The 13739-nt window shown below is 42.7% G+C and overlaps 1 protein-coding gene across 1 annotated transcript; it reads left to right on the top strand.

Annotated features, from left to right (window-relative positions):
- The first annotated feature begins 3385 nt into the window (after positions 1 to 3385).
- Positions 3386 to 8905, top strand: igf3 (insulin-like growth factor 3). The gene is made up of 3 exons (XM_044212871.1): positions 3386 to 4313; positions 6098 to 6285; positions 7171 to 8905. Exons 1-3 carry the CDS (start codon positions 4190 to 4192, stop codon positions 7390 to 7392), a joined length of 534 nt encoding a protein of 177 aa, XP_044068806.1. The 5' UTR covers positions 3386 to 4189; the 3' UTR covers positions 7393 to 8905.
- The last annotated feature ends 4834 nt before the right edge of the window (positions 8906 to 13739 follow it).

Genomic DNA, 13739 nt, shown 5'->3' with positions numbered 1-13739 from the left:
TTTGACGACACATGTAGCATTTAGAGGAGTCAGCAGTTTCCAGCAGACACCGAAACGTGAAGAATGCACCTGGGACTCACTGTTTGTTGTTACGGTTTGTGGCTGAATCTACTGTTATTAACCGTTTCCTTATTAACAGCTTACCAATTCCAATAATGAATCATAATGACTCATCTCATTTCCGTTGTGTTCTGTGCGACTTGCAGCGTTTCCGGTTTTGGTTGTGTTATCTCACTTCTTCTTTTCTAAATGCTGCCCATGTGTTTATAAAAATGATAATATTTTCTTCAGTAGAGCTCCATGCAGTTCAGCAGTACTACAAACTGCACCCTCCAAAATGATGATACAGTTGAATCAATATCTCTCTGACAGTTCAACACAAACCGAACAGTAAAACCTCCATGAAGGGAGGATTTATTGCCGGACAGTTGGATCAGTTTTAGCTAGGCGGACCTTATAATCTGGTGTGTGCGCTCGTTAAAAGTCGGTTCCAGCCTTCAGAAGTGGTTATCATGTTTGTGACGATGATGAATAACCTGTTACAAACACGGCAGGAACACAGCAGAACAAGTTCATCCCAGTGACAGCATGCTAAATCTTCTGATATGAGATTTGAGTGTGAAGCAGTGTGAGGAGTGGAGGGAGGAAACCTCGGTGCCGTGGTCCTCCCCTCCTGCTGCCCGACTATAAGACCGCAGGTCTCCTGAAGTCCGTCCACACAGACAGGATGCACTCCTCATGCTGCCCTTCTGCCAGAACACCGACACTGAAGGTAAGACTTTGTTTCGCTTCGTTCATTTCCCTGAACTGACGCGGTGCAGGGAACTACTTCTCCTTGTAGAGTTGAAATTATTTGTTGATATTTAAGTGAACCAGCTGGTTTCTTCTCTGCGTCCTCTCTGGTTCGCCTTATTTAAGGCTCCAATAGTTTCCTGTAATTCCCTAAAAAGCAACTGATCTGTGTCTGTGGATTCGTAGGAAGGTTCTTGGTTGTCATTTGGTTCTGATGGTGGGAATATGGAGGAACATTTGTGTTAATTACCTCTCGTGCACAGCAGGTCAGCTGAACGTGCAAATATGAGACATTTGTCTACAGACAGACACATAATTCAGCACATATGGAGAATAGCTGACATGGATTTAAATGGAGCGCTTATTTTAGGGAAATCAACAAATGCTTATAAACTCGGTGAACCGTCTCAGAACTTGGTCTTTATTTTGCCTATAATTAGTACCAAAACACAGTTCTTTCCAGGAAACGTCTTTGGAAATGATTAAGAAATGATGGAGCCATAAAATAAAGCACAACTTAATCTGTTTGTAAACTGAGCCGTTTGGATTTTGAACTGTTCATCAGACAAAACGAGCAGTTTAAGGACATGAGTTTAACTTTGAGGACTGCTGATGGACAATCAGTAACCAAAATGAACAAAGTTCAGACCACCTGGGGTCACACGATGTGCTGATGGGAGAGATTTATACGATTAATATTAGAAGTGTTCTGTTAATAGTTGATATATTTGTAATTCAAACTTAATTCAGCATTTTTGCATTTTCCAGAGCTTTCAACCACATCTCACTGTGCGTCTCAGCGTTGGCCTCGTGATGGTTTCCTCACTTGTCATATTTCACATCAATAAAATGTCTGTAATGAATCCGCTGAGAGCTCTTTAAGCTACAGATGGGTGAGAAATGACCGGAGAAAGCAGCATGAAGTGTGTTAGTGTGGAGTCGGGCCTCCACGAGCCTCCAGCCTCCCAGGATGTTCCCTCAGTTACACACACAGCCTTTATCAATCAGCTCGTCTCTCTGAGATCAGACACACCTGAGTGCGGCAGGTAGAGAGACGCGCAAGCTAAAGGACAGACGTCCCCACACAGATCTGAAGACGGAGGTTTATATTATATCATCTGGTCTGATGGAGACGCTGCTGCAGAGCGCCGTCTGACACGCTGGGCCGACACCTTCCACAGGTGTGAAGCTGGCTTCAGATCAGGTGACCGTAAAGGCCGCAGCACTTCATTCACATCGCTTCCATCCTCACCGACCCGCTCAGCGAGCCGGCTGCACCGAGGCAGCTGAAGAGTTTCTGTTATTCAGGCGTTTGCTTTCATTTGTCTCCCGTCTGTAGATTAACAGTATAAAGTACAAATCCTAACCTGGTTGACATCTCGACAGCAGACTGACTGCTGGACGGGGTCGGGACCAGTTTTAAACCTGAAGCAGGGTCAGCCAGAAGAGGCGGACAAGCCTGCTGCCTTCACTGATCAAATCAGATAGTTGGTGGTTGCAGCAGATGTACTGCACATCTACTGCACATCTACTGTACTGTACATCTACTGTACTGTACATCTACTGCACATCTACTGTAAATCTACTGCACATCTACTGTACATCTACTGTACTGTACATCTACTGTACTGTACATCTACTGTACTGTACATCTACTGCACATCTACTGTAAATCTACTGTAAATCTACTGCACATCTACTGTACTGTACATCTACTGTACTGTACATCTACTGTACTGTACATCTACTGTACTGTACATCTACTGCACATCTACTGTACATCTACTGTACATCTACTGCACATCTACTGCACATCTACTGTAAATCTACTGTAAATCTACTGTAAATCTACTGTAAATCTACTGCACATCTACTGTAAATCTACTGTAAATCTACTGCACATCTACTGTAAATCTACTGTAAATCTACTGTACTGTACATCTACTGTACTGCACATCTACTGTACATCTACTGTACATCTACTGTACTGCACATCTACTGTACTGCACATCTACTGTACATCTACATCTACTGTACATCTACTGTACATCTACTGTACTGTACATCTACTGTACATCTACTGTACTGTACATCTACTGTACTGTACATCTACTGTACATCTACTGTACTGCACATCTACTGTACATCTACTGTACATCTACTGTACTGTACATCTACTGTACATCTACTGTACTGTACATCTACTGTACATCTACTGTACTGCACATCTACTGTACTGCACATCTACTGTACATCTACTGTACATCTACTGTACTGTACATCTACTGTACTGTACATCTACTGTACATCTACTGTACTGTACATCTACTGTACTGTACATCTACTGTACATCTACTGTACATCTACTGTACTGCACATCTACTGTACTGTACATCTACTGCACATCTACTGTACATCTACTGTACTGCACATCTACTGTACTGTACATCTACTGTACATCTACTGTACATCTACTGTACTGCACATCTACTGTACATCTACTGTACTGCACATCTACTGTACTGTACATCTACTGTACATCTACTGTACTGCACATCTACTGTACATCTACTGTACTGTACATCTACTGTACTGTACATCTACTGTACATCTACTGTACTGCACATCTACTGTACTGTACATCTACTGTACATCTACTGTACTGCACATCTACTCTGACACAATATCAATTAATAAGAAATCAGAGAATACATATTCATTGTGTAGCCATTTCTCAGATACCACAGCACTACTTGATGTTCTGAATCTTAAACAAAATTACAATTGATCATCATTATTAATAATCAATTATAAAGAGCAGGGCCACAGCCAGGATTTTAAAAATACTGAGGTTTTTTATGTATCAATTAAATGTGTGATTTGTTATTATGTTTTATTTAGTTTTTATTTCAGTTAAATTCATAAGTGATCGTATTAAAATGACAGAAAAGGATGTGATTAGAGAAACTCAAAACACAGTATGTGACCTGAGTGTTCAGTGGTAGCGAGGTCTCTGGCTGAGACGCCTCGGGCCAGCATGCAGGAAGCTGACATTAATAATAATAATATCATAATATAATAATCACAGTGCCGGAGGAAAGTCATTACGAGTACAGGAATTTTTATAGGAATATTTCGGCTTTTTATGCCTTTATTAGACAGGCAACAGTAGAGAGATGGCAGGAAATGAGGAGCGAGGCAGAGATGGGCAATAAATCGACCCGAGGAAGTCAAGGATGATGGTTGGCACCTTAAACCCCAGGCCACCAGGCCACCAGGCCACCCCGAGGACACGATAACTGTGTTTTGATCACAGTCCTGGACCCTTTTGTATGTTGCATCCTTTGTGTTAGAGCTGTGCATTAAGAGTTTTTCTCCTCGTCTTCAGGTGCTGTGCATGTTCTACTCCGCCATGTGTCTGGCAGGCTGGCCGCTCTCCTCGGAGGCAGCCAGACTCCGCTGCGGTTCTGATCTCCTCAGTGACCTCATATTTGTGTGTGGGGACCGTGGAATCTATTTAGGTAAGTCTATATTCATGTTATCCACTTGTTTTGCATAACTACCTAGAAGCTGCCTGTGAGAGTGAGAATTTGCTTGTATACAAGTGGAAACTGTGGCCTTGTTGTGGCAGTAATGGAAAGGTCAACATCACCAACATCATTCCTCTGGAGAGTGGGAAGCACGCGAACACAAATACATTCTTCAGATGTAAACAGATCATGTGCTCTGAACACACGATCCAGTACTGAAGATGGCACGTTGCGCGATGACAAGCTGAAGTTAGGGGCCGTGCACGCGAGATGGCCAAGAAAGCTTCTCAGATTTTTGCCAACAGATTTCATCATACACACTTCAAACCAAATTAATTTTATCTGGACCTCTTCCCATTGTATGCACAACCTCCATTTTATTTTTAAATTATGCAACATGGCCGATATAAGCTATGTAGCTGTTATGGCATGTTCTCTAAACAAAGAGTCTTACAGATATCAGGCTCTGGTGCGGGCACAGGGAGGGGAGGTGATTCAAAACATTAGCTGTAAATTAAAGTGTAAATTGGTAGATTCTATCTTGTTATGACAGAAATGAAGATTGATTATGTATCTTCTACTGAAGATTTTAATAATCGTACAAAAAGGCCGATAGGCTCAAATTCTACCAAGGTTGTTCTACCCTGTGTGTGTTAACACTTACACTAGCAGAGGTGTATAAGGCAGATATGGTCATGGTCATCGTGTCCACATGAAAACACCGCAGTGACTCAAGTTATCAGCTCCACAACAACAAAACACGTCCTGTTCATTTATTTACATGAAGACTAGTCACAACACTGCTCTTCTGTTCTGTAGCTCTCAGCAGCAAGCAGACACACTCCGCCTCTCATACAACATAATGTCAAAATTTGAATAGTGGTTCATCATTAGATATATAGATATATGTGACTGGTACAGCACGGGTCGGGTTGAGGGGGGGCAAACGCTTCGCAGTGGACCTTTATACTGTAAAGCATTTCATTTGAAAAGTTTATTATTAGTAGAATATAATCTCTCCCACTGCACACAGAGAATTACCCACAGGACCTTTCACTTGATTATCTTTGCCCTATTCTGACCAAGGCCACCTCCTCCATCTGCTATCAGAGCAGTGGCAGTCCAAAATGGCAGCGTACTCACCAGGACACCGTGCCTCAGTGTGCGATAGCTTTATTGTTAAAACACTTGTTATCTGAGACCAGCGCAGCTTTTACACATAATAACACAGAAAGGTGCAGGAAGGGAGACGCAGCACAGAGCCTTCATTCAGAAGACGCTCTCACATCTCAGTATACACTTTGCATACGACAGTGTTCTGCATGATCGTGGCACATTTACAGATTTCAAACCAGATTACACTTATTAATACTAAATATTTCATATGTGGCAGTTTAGTGTTTTGAGCTAAAAGCTAACATTTGTATGCTAACATGCTCACATTGCCACAATGCTGACGTTTGGCAGCTATAATGTTCACCATGTTCACCATCTTAGTTTAGCGTGTTAGCATGCTAACATTAGCTACTCAGCAGTAAACACAGAGCGCAGCTGAGGCTGATGGGAGCGTCAGCAGCTCTGCAGGTGTTTGGTCAGAAACCAAAGTGTTACACCTTCAGGGACACGTTTTCCCCCAGAGGAGCACATTCCAGCGTATGCAGAAGTTAAAAAGGTTTCATTTATCTGTTTCTACCGTGCATCATTAAAGTAAGGAAGATACTGAGGCTTAAAAGAAAGACAAGATTATCTCATGTTGGACATTTCTCTCCCTGCAGGTAAAGGTGCGTGGTCTGGTTACGGGGCTCGGCCCAGAGGGAAGGGGATAGTGGACCAGTGCTGTCGGCCGTCTGGCTGTGAACTTCAGCATCTGGAGATGTACTGCGCAAAGCCAAAGAGCCAGCAGCACACCACAGCTTACCCAGCCACAACCACAGCAGCTCACACCACGACACAGCTAGACGTGGTACGACCTCCACCTCCCTGCTTCAGCTTTCTCCACCTTCGACAAAATAGTCTTAACTCAAGGTTCACTTACTGGCTTTTTCCAGGGCTGTCAAATGCATATCATGGTCCTCTGCAGCAACTGGAGATGGCTCAGTCGTCGCCGCATGACTTAAGTACAGATCTTTGGTCACATGATAACAGGTGGTTGTGTATGGGCGGGGGGGTGGGAGACCAAATCTGAAAGGGGCCCGAGGACAGGCAGACCCAGTCCAATTAGACCAGAGGATAATTAGACCTGATCCAAGAGAGACTCACTGCAATACAACAGGACCCTACCCAACCTGACTCAGTATAATTTGGACCCGGCCCAACGTTCGTCTCAGAGTTGAGTCTCGGTTAGTAGGACCCACGTGGACCCGTGCAGACCTCTACGAGGAGGCCGTTCACATCCAATGCCAAAGACCATTCTTGAACCGAGTCCAGGGTTACAGTCTCCGCTAAATCACAACCACCTGTTATCACACGACCGGGGCTCAAACTTTAAAGTTAAGAATATTCTGTCTACTGCTGTCCGAAGGTAACTTTGCCCCCACCACGAGAAACAAGCATCTGTTCTGGTTTGAGGAAAGTATTAATTTACACGTTGGTGTTGAAGTCATTCCACTAAACGATTTACTGAGTGCAGATCTGAATCCTTTCTCTCAGAGACCGACCGGCCTGCACGCAGCATGACAGAGACTAATCAAAATGTGAGAACAGTGACTTCAAAACCAAAACTACTTAAAACTGATACCTGTGATGAATCCTAGCTGATCGGTGCAGGCCCCACACAGGGCCAAGGTTACCTGCCACGGCCGAGCCACATGTCCTTGACTAACCTCCTTATCTAATCTTTGTCTTGCAGGCGCAGCAGTTCCAAGCTGTGTTTCAGCAAAGACTTTTAGAGCACCTGGGGGCCCCCGACAGTCCAAAGAGAGAAGCCTATAGAAAGAAAGCACAGCCTTCACCTCGACGGAAGAGCAAAGCTTCATCATCACGCAGGAGGATTAACACAGAGACCACAACCAGCAGGCCTCCTTCCGCCTCTGGGACTCCCTTTCAAACAGTGATGACCTCTGAATCATGACCTTTGACCTCATGAAAAGCTGAATATTTATAGTTACTGGATTGGACCCAGCAAGTTTGAAAGACTGATGCTGACTGTTGTGATAACTTAAAGAAATCCTCTGCAAAGTAGGGATCCCAGCGGTCGAAAATCAGATGCCAGATTTGGAGGGAAACAAACATTTGCCAGGTGACTTAACACACCTGCTGGCAGCCATGTTGGCGGTCCTGAGCTCCAGGGTGAAATAGACTCCGCTGCTACGCTAGCCTCAGTGGAATCTCTCACTGAGCCTTTCTTTCATCTGAAACAAAGTGTCGTTGTGTGTTTTATCTGTTTGTTATGATATCCACCCACACTCTTTTCTAATGTCGTCTCTCCAGTGTTTTAGCTTTAACTGCACACAACTGTAACAGCCACGTTGGGCTTGTGGGAAATGGTGTTCGTTAGAGGTTGCTAAATTTTAAACAAACAGCAATATTACATTGTTTATCATCCCTGTCTAGACAAACGGAGTGTACTAAATGACGTTCTATTGACTTTTATTAATTTGCCTTATTTCAAACGCCAGTTCTTACTTCTGGAACAGAACCTGGTAGTGCCAGTTTCAATCCCGCTATCTATTAGCACCTTCAGCAACTTAGCGAGGCTTCCAATAACCTCAACTTTTAAGACCCTCGTGAGGTTTTGGTACTGGTTTCCATTGTATTTAAAGCAGTAATAATTGTTTTTTGTTATTGTTTTTTACATATTATCACCTTATATGGTCGCTGAGACGAACATGTTAGCAAACAGTGACTTATATACATATTTAGCAGTTATGTAGCAACATTAGCATTCATTTGGAGTGGTGTTTTATATATAGCTCCAATATTCACTCTCCTTTTAGCTCTGTGTTTGGTCTCCAGCAGCTGCTGAGGGAAACATCTGGCTCTTGAGCTGCTAGATGCTCCGCTATGTTCAGCAGCTGGTCGCTAGCGTTGTCTGTCTGCCGTCTGCTGCCGAGCGGCTCGAGTTCAGCAGCTTTTTACATTTTACGTTCCCGCATTGGAAAAGAGCTTTATGGGTCAGATCAGTTGATAATGTGTCTACTTAATTTAATTACTGTGCTATTTTTGACAGAGCTAATCATGACGCCACTGAGATGTTAGCTTGTTAGCCACAGTAGCTAACAATATTTTCTAATTAGTTTAACACACTAATTATCATATATTTATGATTTTCACATATGTACGTCTGTGTAGCGTGGAATACAGTACACTGCATCTGTTCACAGCCATTTCACAGCACTTTGGACTGAATTACAGTATGTAGCTTTTGTTTTGGGAACAGACATTAGCAGAAGGGGCTGAGAGAACTTGTTGTTACATCTACTTCAGTTGTACTGATTTTTATTTCTCCTCTGTCTGAGATCATCGAGTACGTTGTGTTTATTATTTCAGTTTTGCGTTGACATGTTTTGTGTAAAAGACTTTGAATGCATTCGTTATTTATTTCACTATGACACCACCTGACTATAATAAATATTAAAACTTTATTATTCTTTGTGATGTTCATGTTGTTATGACTTGATTTGAAGCCACTGCAGGAGCAAACTGATAAAGCCGTTCATTCTTCCTCTGGTGATTTTCACTCAGCACGTTGCTCACAGAGCTGTTTTGAATTTCATTCAAGATTTTACAACAGTATAATATTCAACACAACTTGATCTTTTGTTTTGACGTTCAGCTTCAGTGCGATCATAAACAGCTGACTCATTTTACTTTGACATGACTGAAGTTATCATCTCTTTCCAAGAACCTTCCTGAGTCCTGAAGGCCATCTCAGCCCTCTGAGAGAGAGCAGCCTGATAACACAAATGGCTCTTCTATGCTCATTAAGCATTAAAACAAAGTGAAAAGAGGATTTATCTATAGGCTACTAAATACTGCTATGCAAGCATGCGTTTTATACACTGTACAGTATATTAAGAAACCTCACAAACCTACAGATACGTAGTTTAACAGAAGTAATCCTAATTCAAGGTGAACTTACTATCTGTTTCTGGAGATTTCCTCAGTTTTCATCACATGACCAAAGTATGGAACGTCTGTCACATGATAACAGGTGGTAAGATGGTGACCCCTGTCTCTGTTCAGACACCAAATATGTAAAAACCAAAGTGTGAAAACAACAGGGGCTTATGTGCCAAACTATCTCCTGGCAACCTCACGGTGACGACGAGACTTCAGGAAGTCCACAATCCCGGTCCCGGCACAGTGTCACTTCTACACTTTGGGGTTGGTAGGTGGATTTTTTGTCTTTATGCTAAGCTAAGCTAACTGTCCTCTGGTGATAGTTTCATATTTACGGTACAGACCCGAGAGCGGCATCAATCTTCTCATCTAACTCTCGGCGAGAAAGCGAATGAGCGTATTTCCCAAAATGTTGAACTATTTCTTTTTTAAGAGATTAGTAGTTAAACTCAGGTGGAAAGCAGGTGGCATTGTCAGAACTTCCTTAGTTACTGTATGCATCTCGTTTTTTATCTTAACGCATGCTGCAAAACAGCCTCCTTGTACCCTGTGATTTTAAAGTTTTTCACACATCCTCAGAGACTTTTCAATAAAACTAAATTCCACAGTCTTCACACTCCTTCAGCGGTCTAATGGAGAAAGCTCTGTGTGACTGAAGCGCCAGCATCTTTTTGAAGTAATGCAAGACAACTCTAAATGTGTTTGGAGAAAATGCAAAAGTAGTTCAGAAACAACAATCCACTGCTGCATCTTCGGACTCGTGCAGATAGCTCTTTGTATCAAAACCTCAGACTGAAAGTTTGCAAGTTGTGCACCTCATTCTGGGGAGGATTAATTTTTTGAGAGGGTACCTGAGTTCAGAGGTACTTTATGTTGTTGTCTGATGTGAGCAGTTGACTCAGCTGGAATGTAACAGTGCTGCCAAGCAGCTGGCTAAAGCCTGCCCGGAGCTGTGTTGGTGCAGAGCAGATTTAGGACAGGATATTGGTTGGATTTTAAGAGACACGGCTTAGACTGCAGGGCGGCGGTGGCACAGCTGATTCTTCAGGCTGCACCATAAAAGGCCACAGATGATGAGTGCTTCCAAATACCTGCTTTTGTACAAAACAGAGTGCAGAGCAGGTGGCATGTATGATAAATGCTCTCAGAGTCATAGATATGGAAAAAGAAAAATACACCGCAAGTCTCTATAGCTGCTCATTTTGTAAATTAGCACACAAGAAGTTCCTGTTCCTGTCTTGTGAGGCTGATTTAAAGCTCGGGCAGGTAACGCTGGAGAAACTAGCAAGAGACAGCTAGATTTTTAGAAGTATCCAGCCGAAAAAAATCTCACCCCCTCCCTTCAGGCCTCCCTCCAAAGCCACTGCACCAAAACAGAGCTGGAGTCAGGATGTGGTTATCCTAGCTTAGCATAAAGACTGAATGCAGGGGGAAACAGCTAGCTTCTACAATATACTATATACAGCACCTCTAAAGCTCACTGATTAACAAGTTGCAAATTTCCAACTTGGGAGGCCAGAAGATCTCACAAGCACCACGACAGTTGCCACGACTTCCAAAAGCTGATGGATGCTCTTAAACTCTTTGGTTTGTCCAGAAGTGTGTGTGTGTGTGTGTGCGTACAACCATGTAATGACTAGTGACTGTGATTAGTGATTACTGTCCTGACTAATGTGTGTTTGGTAGGCGTCAGTCTATGAGAAGTTACAGTAGCCTGTGTGGACGATAGTATAGTATAAACATGAAATATAACAGGCTGCGCTGAATTATGAATTATTATGAATTTCGAAAAATTACAGTTTTATCTGGATACGAGACACTCAACTCAACTGAAGCTACATCCATCCATCCTAACGTTAACGTTAAGTTGGCACTTTGGCTGAGGAGCTAAACTTGCGTCGGAATCGTCGGCAAAATGGTGACGTTAGTAACGTTAAAGGAGTCGTCCCGGCGCTCCAACGTCAGTAACGTTATTCACGTGGAATCTGGAAGGACAAGTGCGCGAGCTAACGTTCGACTCCATGGAAATAACGTTAACACCTAATGTTACATCCAAATTGTGATGGCTAGCGTTCAGCTCGACCTCATCAGGCTAGTTAACAGCCCCGAGCTCGACACGTCGTCACACGAGCCAGTTAAGGTCATCACGACGCTGCTGTACGAGGTTCTGAAGGCAGTCAGAAACCGGCCTCCCAGAGACGGCCCCCTTCAGTCTTCAGTCTTCTCAGGTGCGTTGAACGTGCCGACCTCAGAAGGCGTGGTTCTCATTTCATTCCCCGTGACTCTGACCTCGCAGACTCAGAACCCCCCCACACACCTTTTTCACCCCTGTAAACAAAACTAGGTGACTCCTTAATGTAACCTGTGGCTAACGTTAGCATGTCAGCTAAGAACAATGTAAATAAGACAACTTTACTGGGATTCGATATTAACTCCCCATCCAACTCCCGGTAGGACAAAGACGACCCCCAAATGTCAGAGTACTGGGATTAGTTAATGTAATCCCTTACACAGCAGCCGTGCTGTGATAATTCAGAAAACAATGCAGCTTTTGTAACATTTCTGATTCGAGATTAACGTGTTAAACAGGTAGATAAAGCTGCAGGATTTCTTTTGCTGCTCTTCTCAGGCAGGAAGGTGTTTCTGGCCTTTTGACTGCACAACATAGTAACAGCTGTTCACCGTCGGCTTGATAAGGCCGGAGGGGAGAGCGCTCTCCTTGTGGCTGCTTGCGTCACAGCCAGATAGTGTTATTCACTCCCATCTCTTCCCATGCGGAGCTATTCTCATAAAGCCCCCATTCACATTTGATTCTCATGGCCATGAGTGAGCTGTTGTCGGTCCAAACGTGTAAATGTCAGACTGGAAACATTTTGCACACATTATATTTTTGACAAGCTTAACAAATTGCTGATGAAGGAATACTGTAGCTTTCTTCTGTAGCATCGGCAGTCAGACACTGACTGACTGATTTACACTTTTCGCAGCAACATTTCCATCGTTTTGGTTTTTTGTTCCAGTTGTTTCCAGCAAGTCTCGTGTAAAAATGTACAAATATACCTTTCAAGCAGACTTTGGGGTAATACCTCTTGTGCATCGCACCACATGCAGTATGTGGATGTACAGTGTGCAGTGGTGAAAAGTACTGAAGTAGTGTACTTAAGGACAGGTTTGAGGTACGTGCTTCGCTCCACTACTTTTATCTGAAGATTTGACATAAAAAAAAAAAAACACATGGTCTTATAAAACACAGTTTGTTCCAGATGAAACCAGTGGCTGGTCTAGTTTGGCCCCGTTGTCTCAGATGTCTCTGAGTTGTTCATGGGACTTTTCAGTTGCTTTCATTTAAATAACTGTTCGAATCCCAAAGAGATCCACTTATCCGATGTTTCACTAAAAATCAAAGATTAGAGAAAAGTCCAAAACATTAATATAAATTTGTGTATCAGAACTGTGCTTCTTCTTCTTTCTCTCCCATTAATCATCTCACGACCCCTCAGATTTATCTGGTGACCCTTTGGAGGGGCCCGACCCCTAGGTTGGGAACCACTGGATTAAACTACCGAACTTCATTGTATAAAGTGGTTAAAACTAGTCCACTGACCGCTACTCGCACATCGATTCATCAGTGTTAAAAATCTCATCATGTAAAATATAATAATATATTATTTGTAGAGCAAGTACTTTTACTTTTGATACTTTAAGTACATTTTGATTATCAGAATCACTTTATTGATCCCCGAGGGGAAACTCTTCTGCTACAGCTGCTCACTGTCACGTCAGAAGCAAAAGATATAATACAGGTCAGATAGATGAAGCATCAACTGGGAATAAAGTATAAAATTAAAGTAAGTAAGTGTAAAGTACAGAGTGGATTTAGAGGTTGATGATAAGTATGTACGGTATAATAATACAATGTAATAATAGAAGTAATAAGTAATAGTGCATGAACTGTCAAGTTAAGTGCAGCTTATTAAGATTATTATGAGACGGAGGATGTTGCACAGCAGTGATAGACGTATGAATAAATATCACTAAATTAAACTGAGTATATTGCACAGCAGTGTTAAACAGAGATTATAATACTTCTGTTCTTTTACTTAAGTAGAAGCTCTGAATACTTCTTCCACCAGTGTGTAAGGACGGGACATATGCAACAAGTCCTCCAACCTAACGGACTGTTTTCTGATCTTTAGCCTCTATCAGCAGGGCAACATCGTGTCTTAGTTTCTTCCAGAACTGTTACAGATGACTTATAATAAAGATTCATTTGAATGTTTTCTGACCTTCCACCTCTGTGCAGGGCCGGATCACCCTCCCAGGGGGCCCCCGGGCAAAAATGAGCTGTGGGCCCTC

Source organism: Siniperca chuatsi, linkage group LG10 (assembly GCF_020085105.1).
Source record: "Siniperca chuatsi isolate FFG_IHB_CAS linkage group LG10, ASM2008510v1, whole genome shotgun sequence".
Taxonomy (NCBI): Eukaryota; Metazoa; Chordata; class Actinopteri; order Centrarchiformes; family Sinipercidae; genus Siniperca; species Siniperca chuatsi.
This window is presented reverse-complemented; position numbering and strand designations above follow the sequence as displayed.

Bases quoted from the DNA above. Each gene is read 5' to 3' on its own strand.
- igf3 (XM_044212871.1), top strand. From the start codon at position 4,190: ATGTTCTACTCCGCCATGTGTCTGGCAGGCTGGCCGCTCTCCTCGGAG. The intron at 4,314-6,097 runs GTAAGTCTATAT...CTCTCCCTGCAG, and splicing joins GGACCGTGGAATCTATTTAG to GTAAAGGTGCGTGGTCTGGT. The intron at 6,286-7,170 runs GTACGACCTCCA...TTTGTCTTGCAG, and splicing joins CCACGACACAGCTAGACGTG to GCGCAGCAGTTCCAAGCTGT.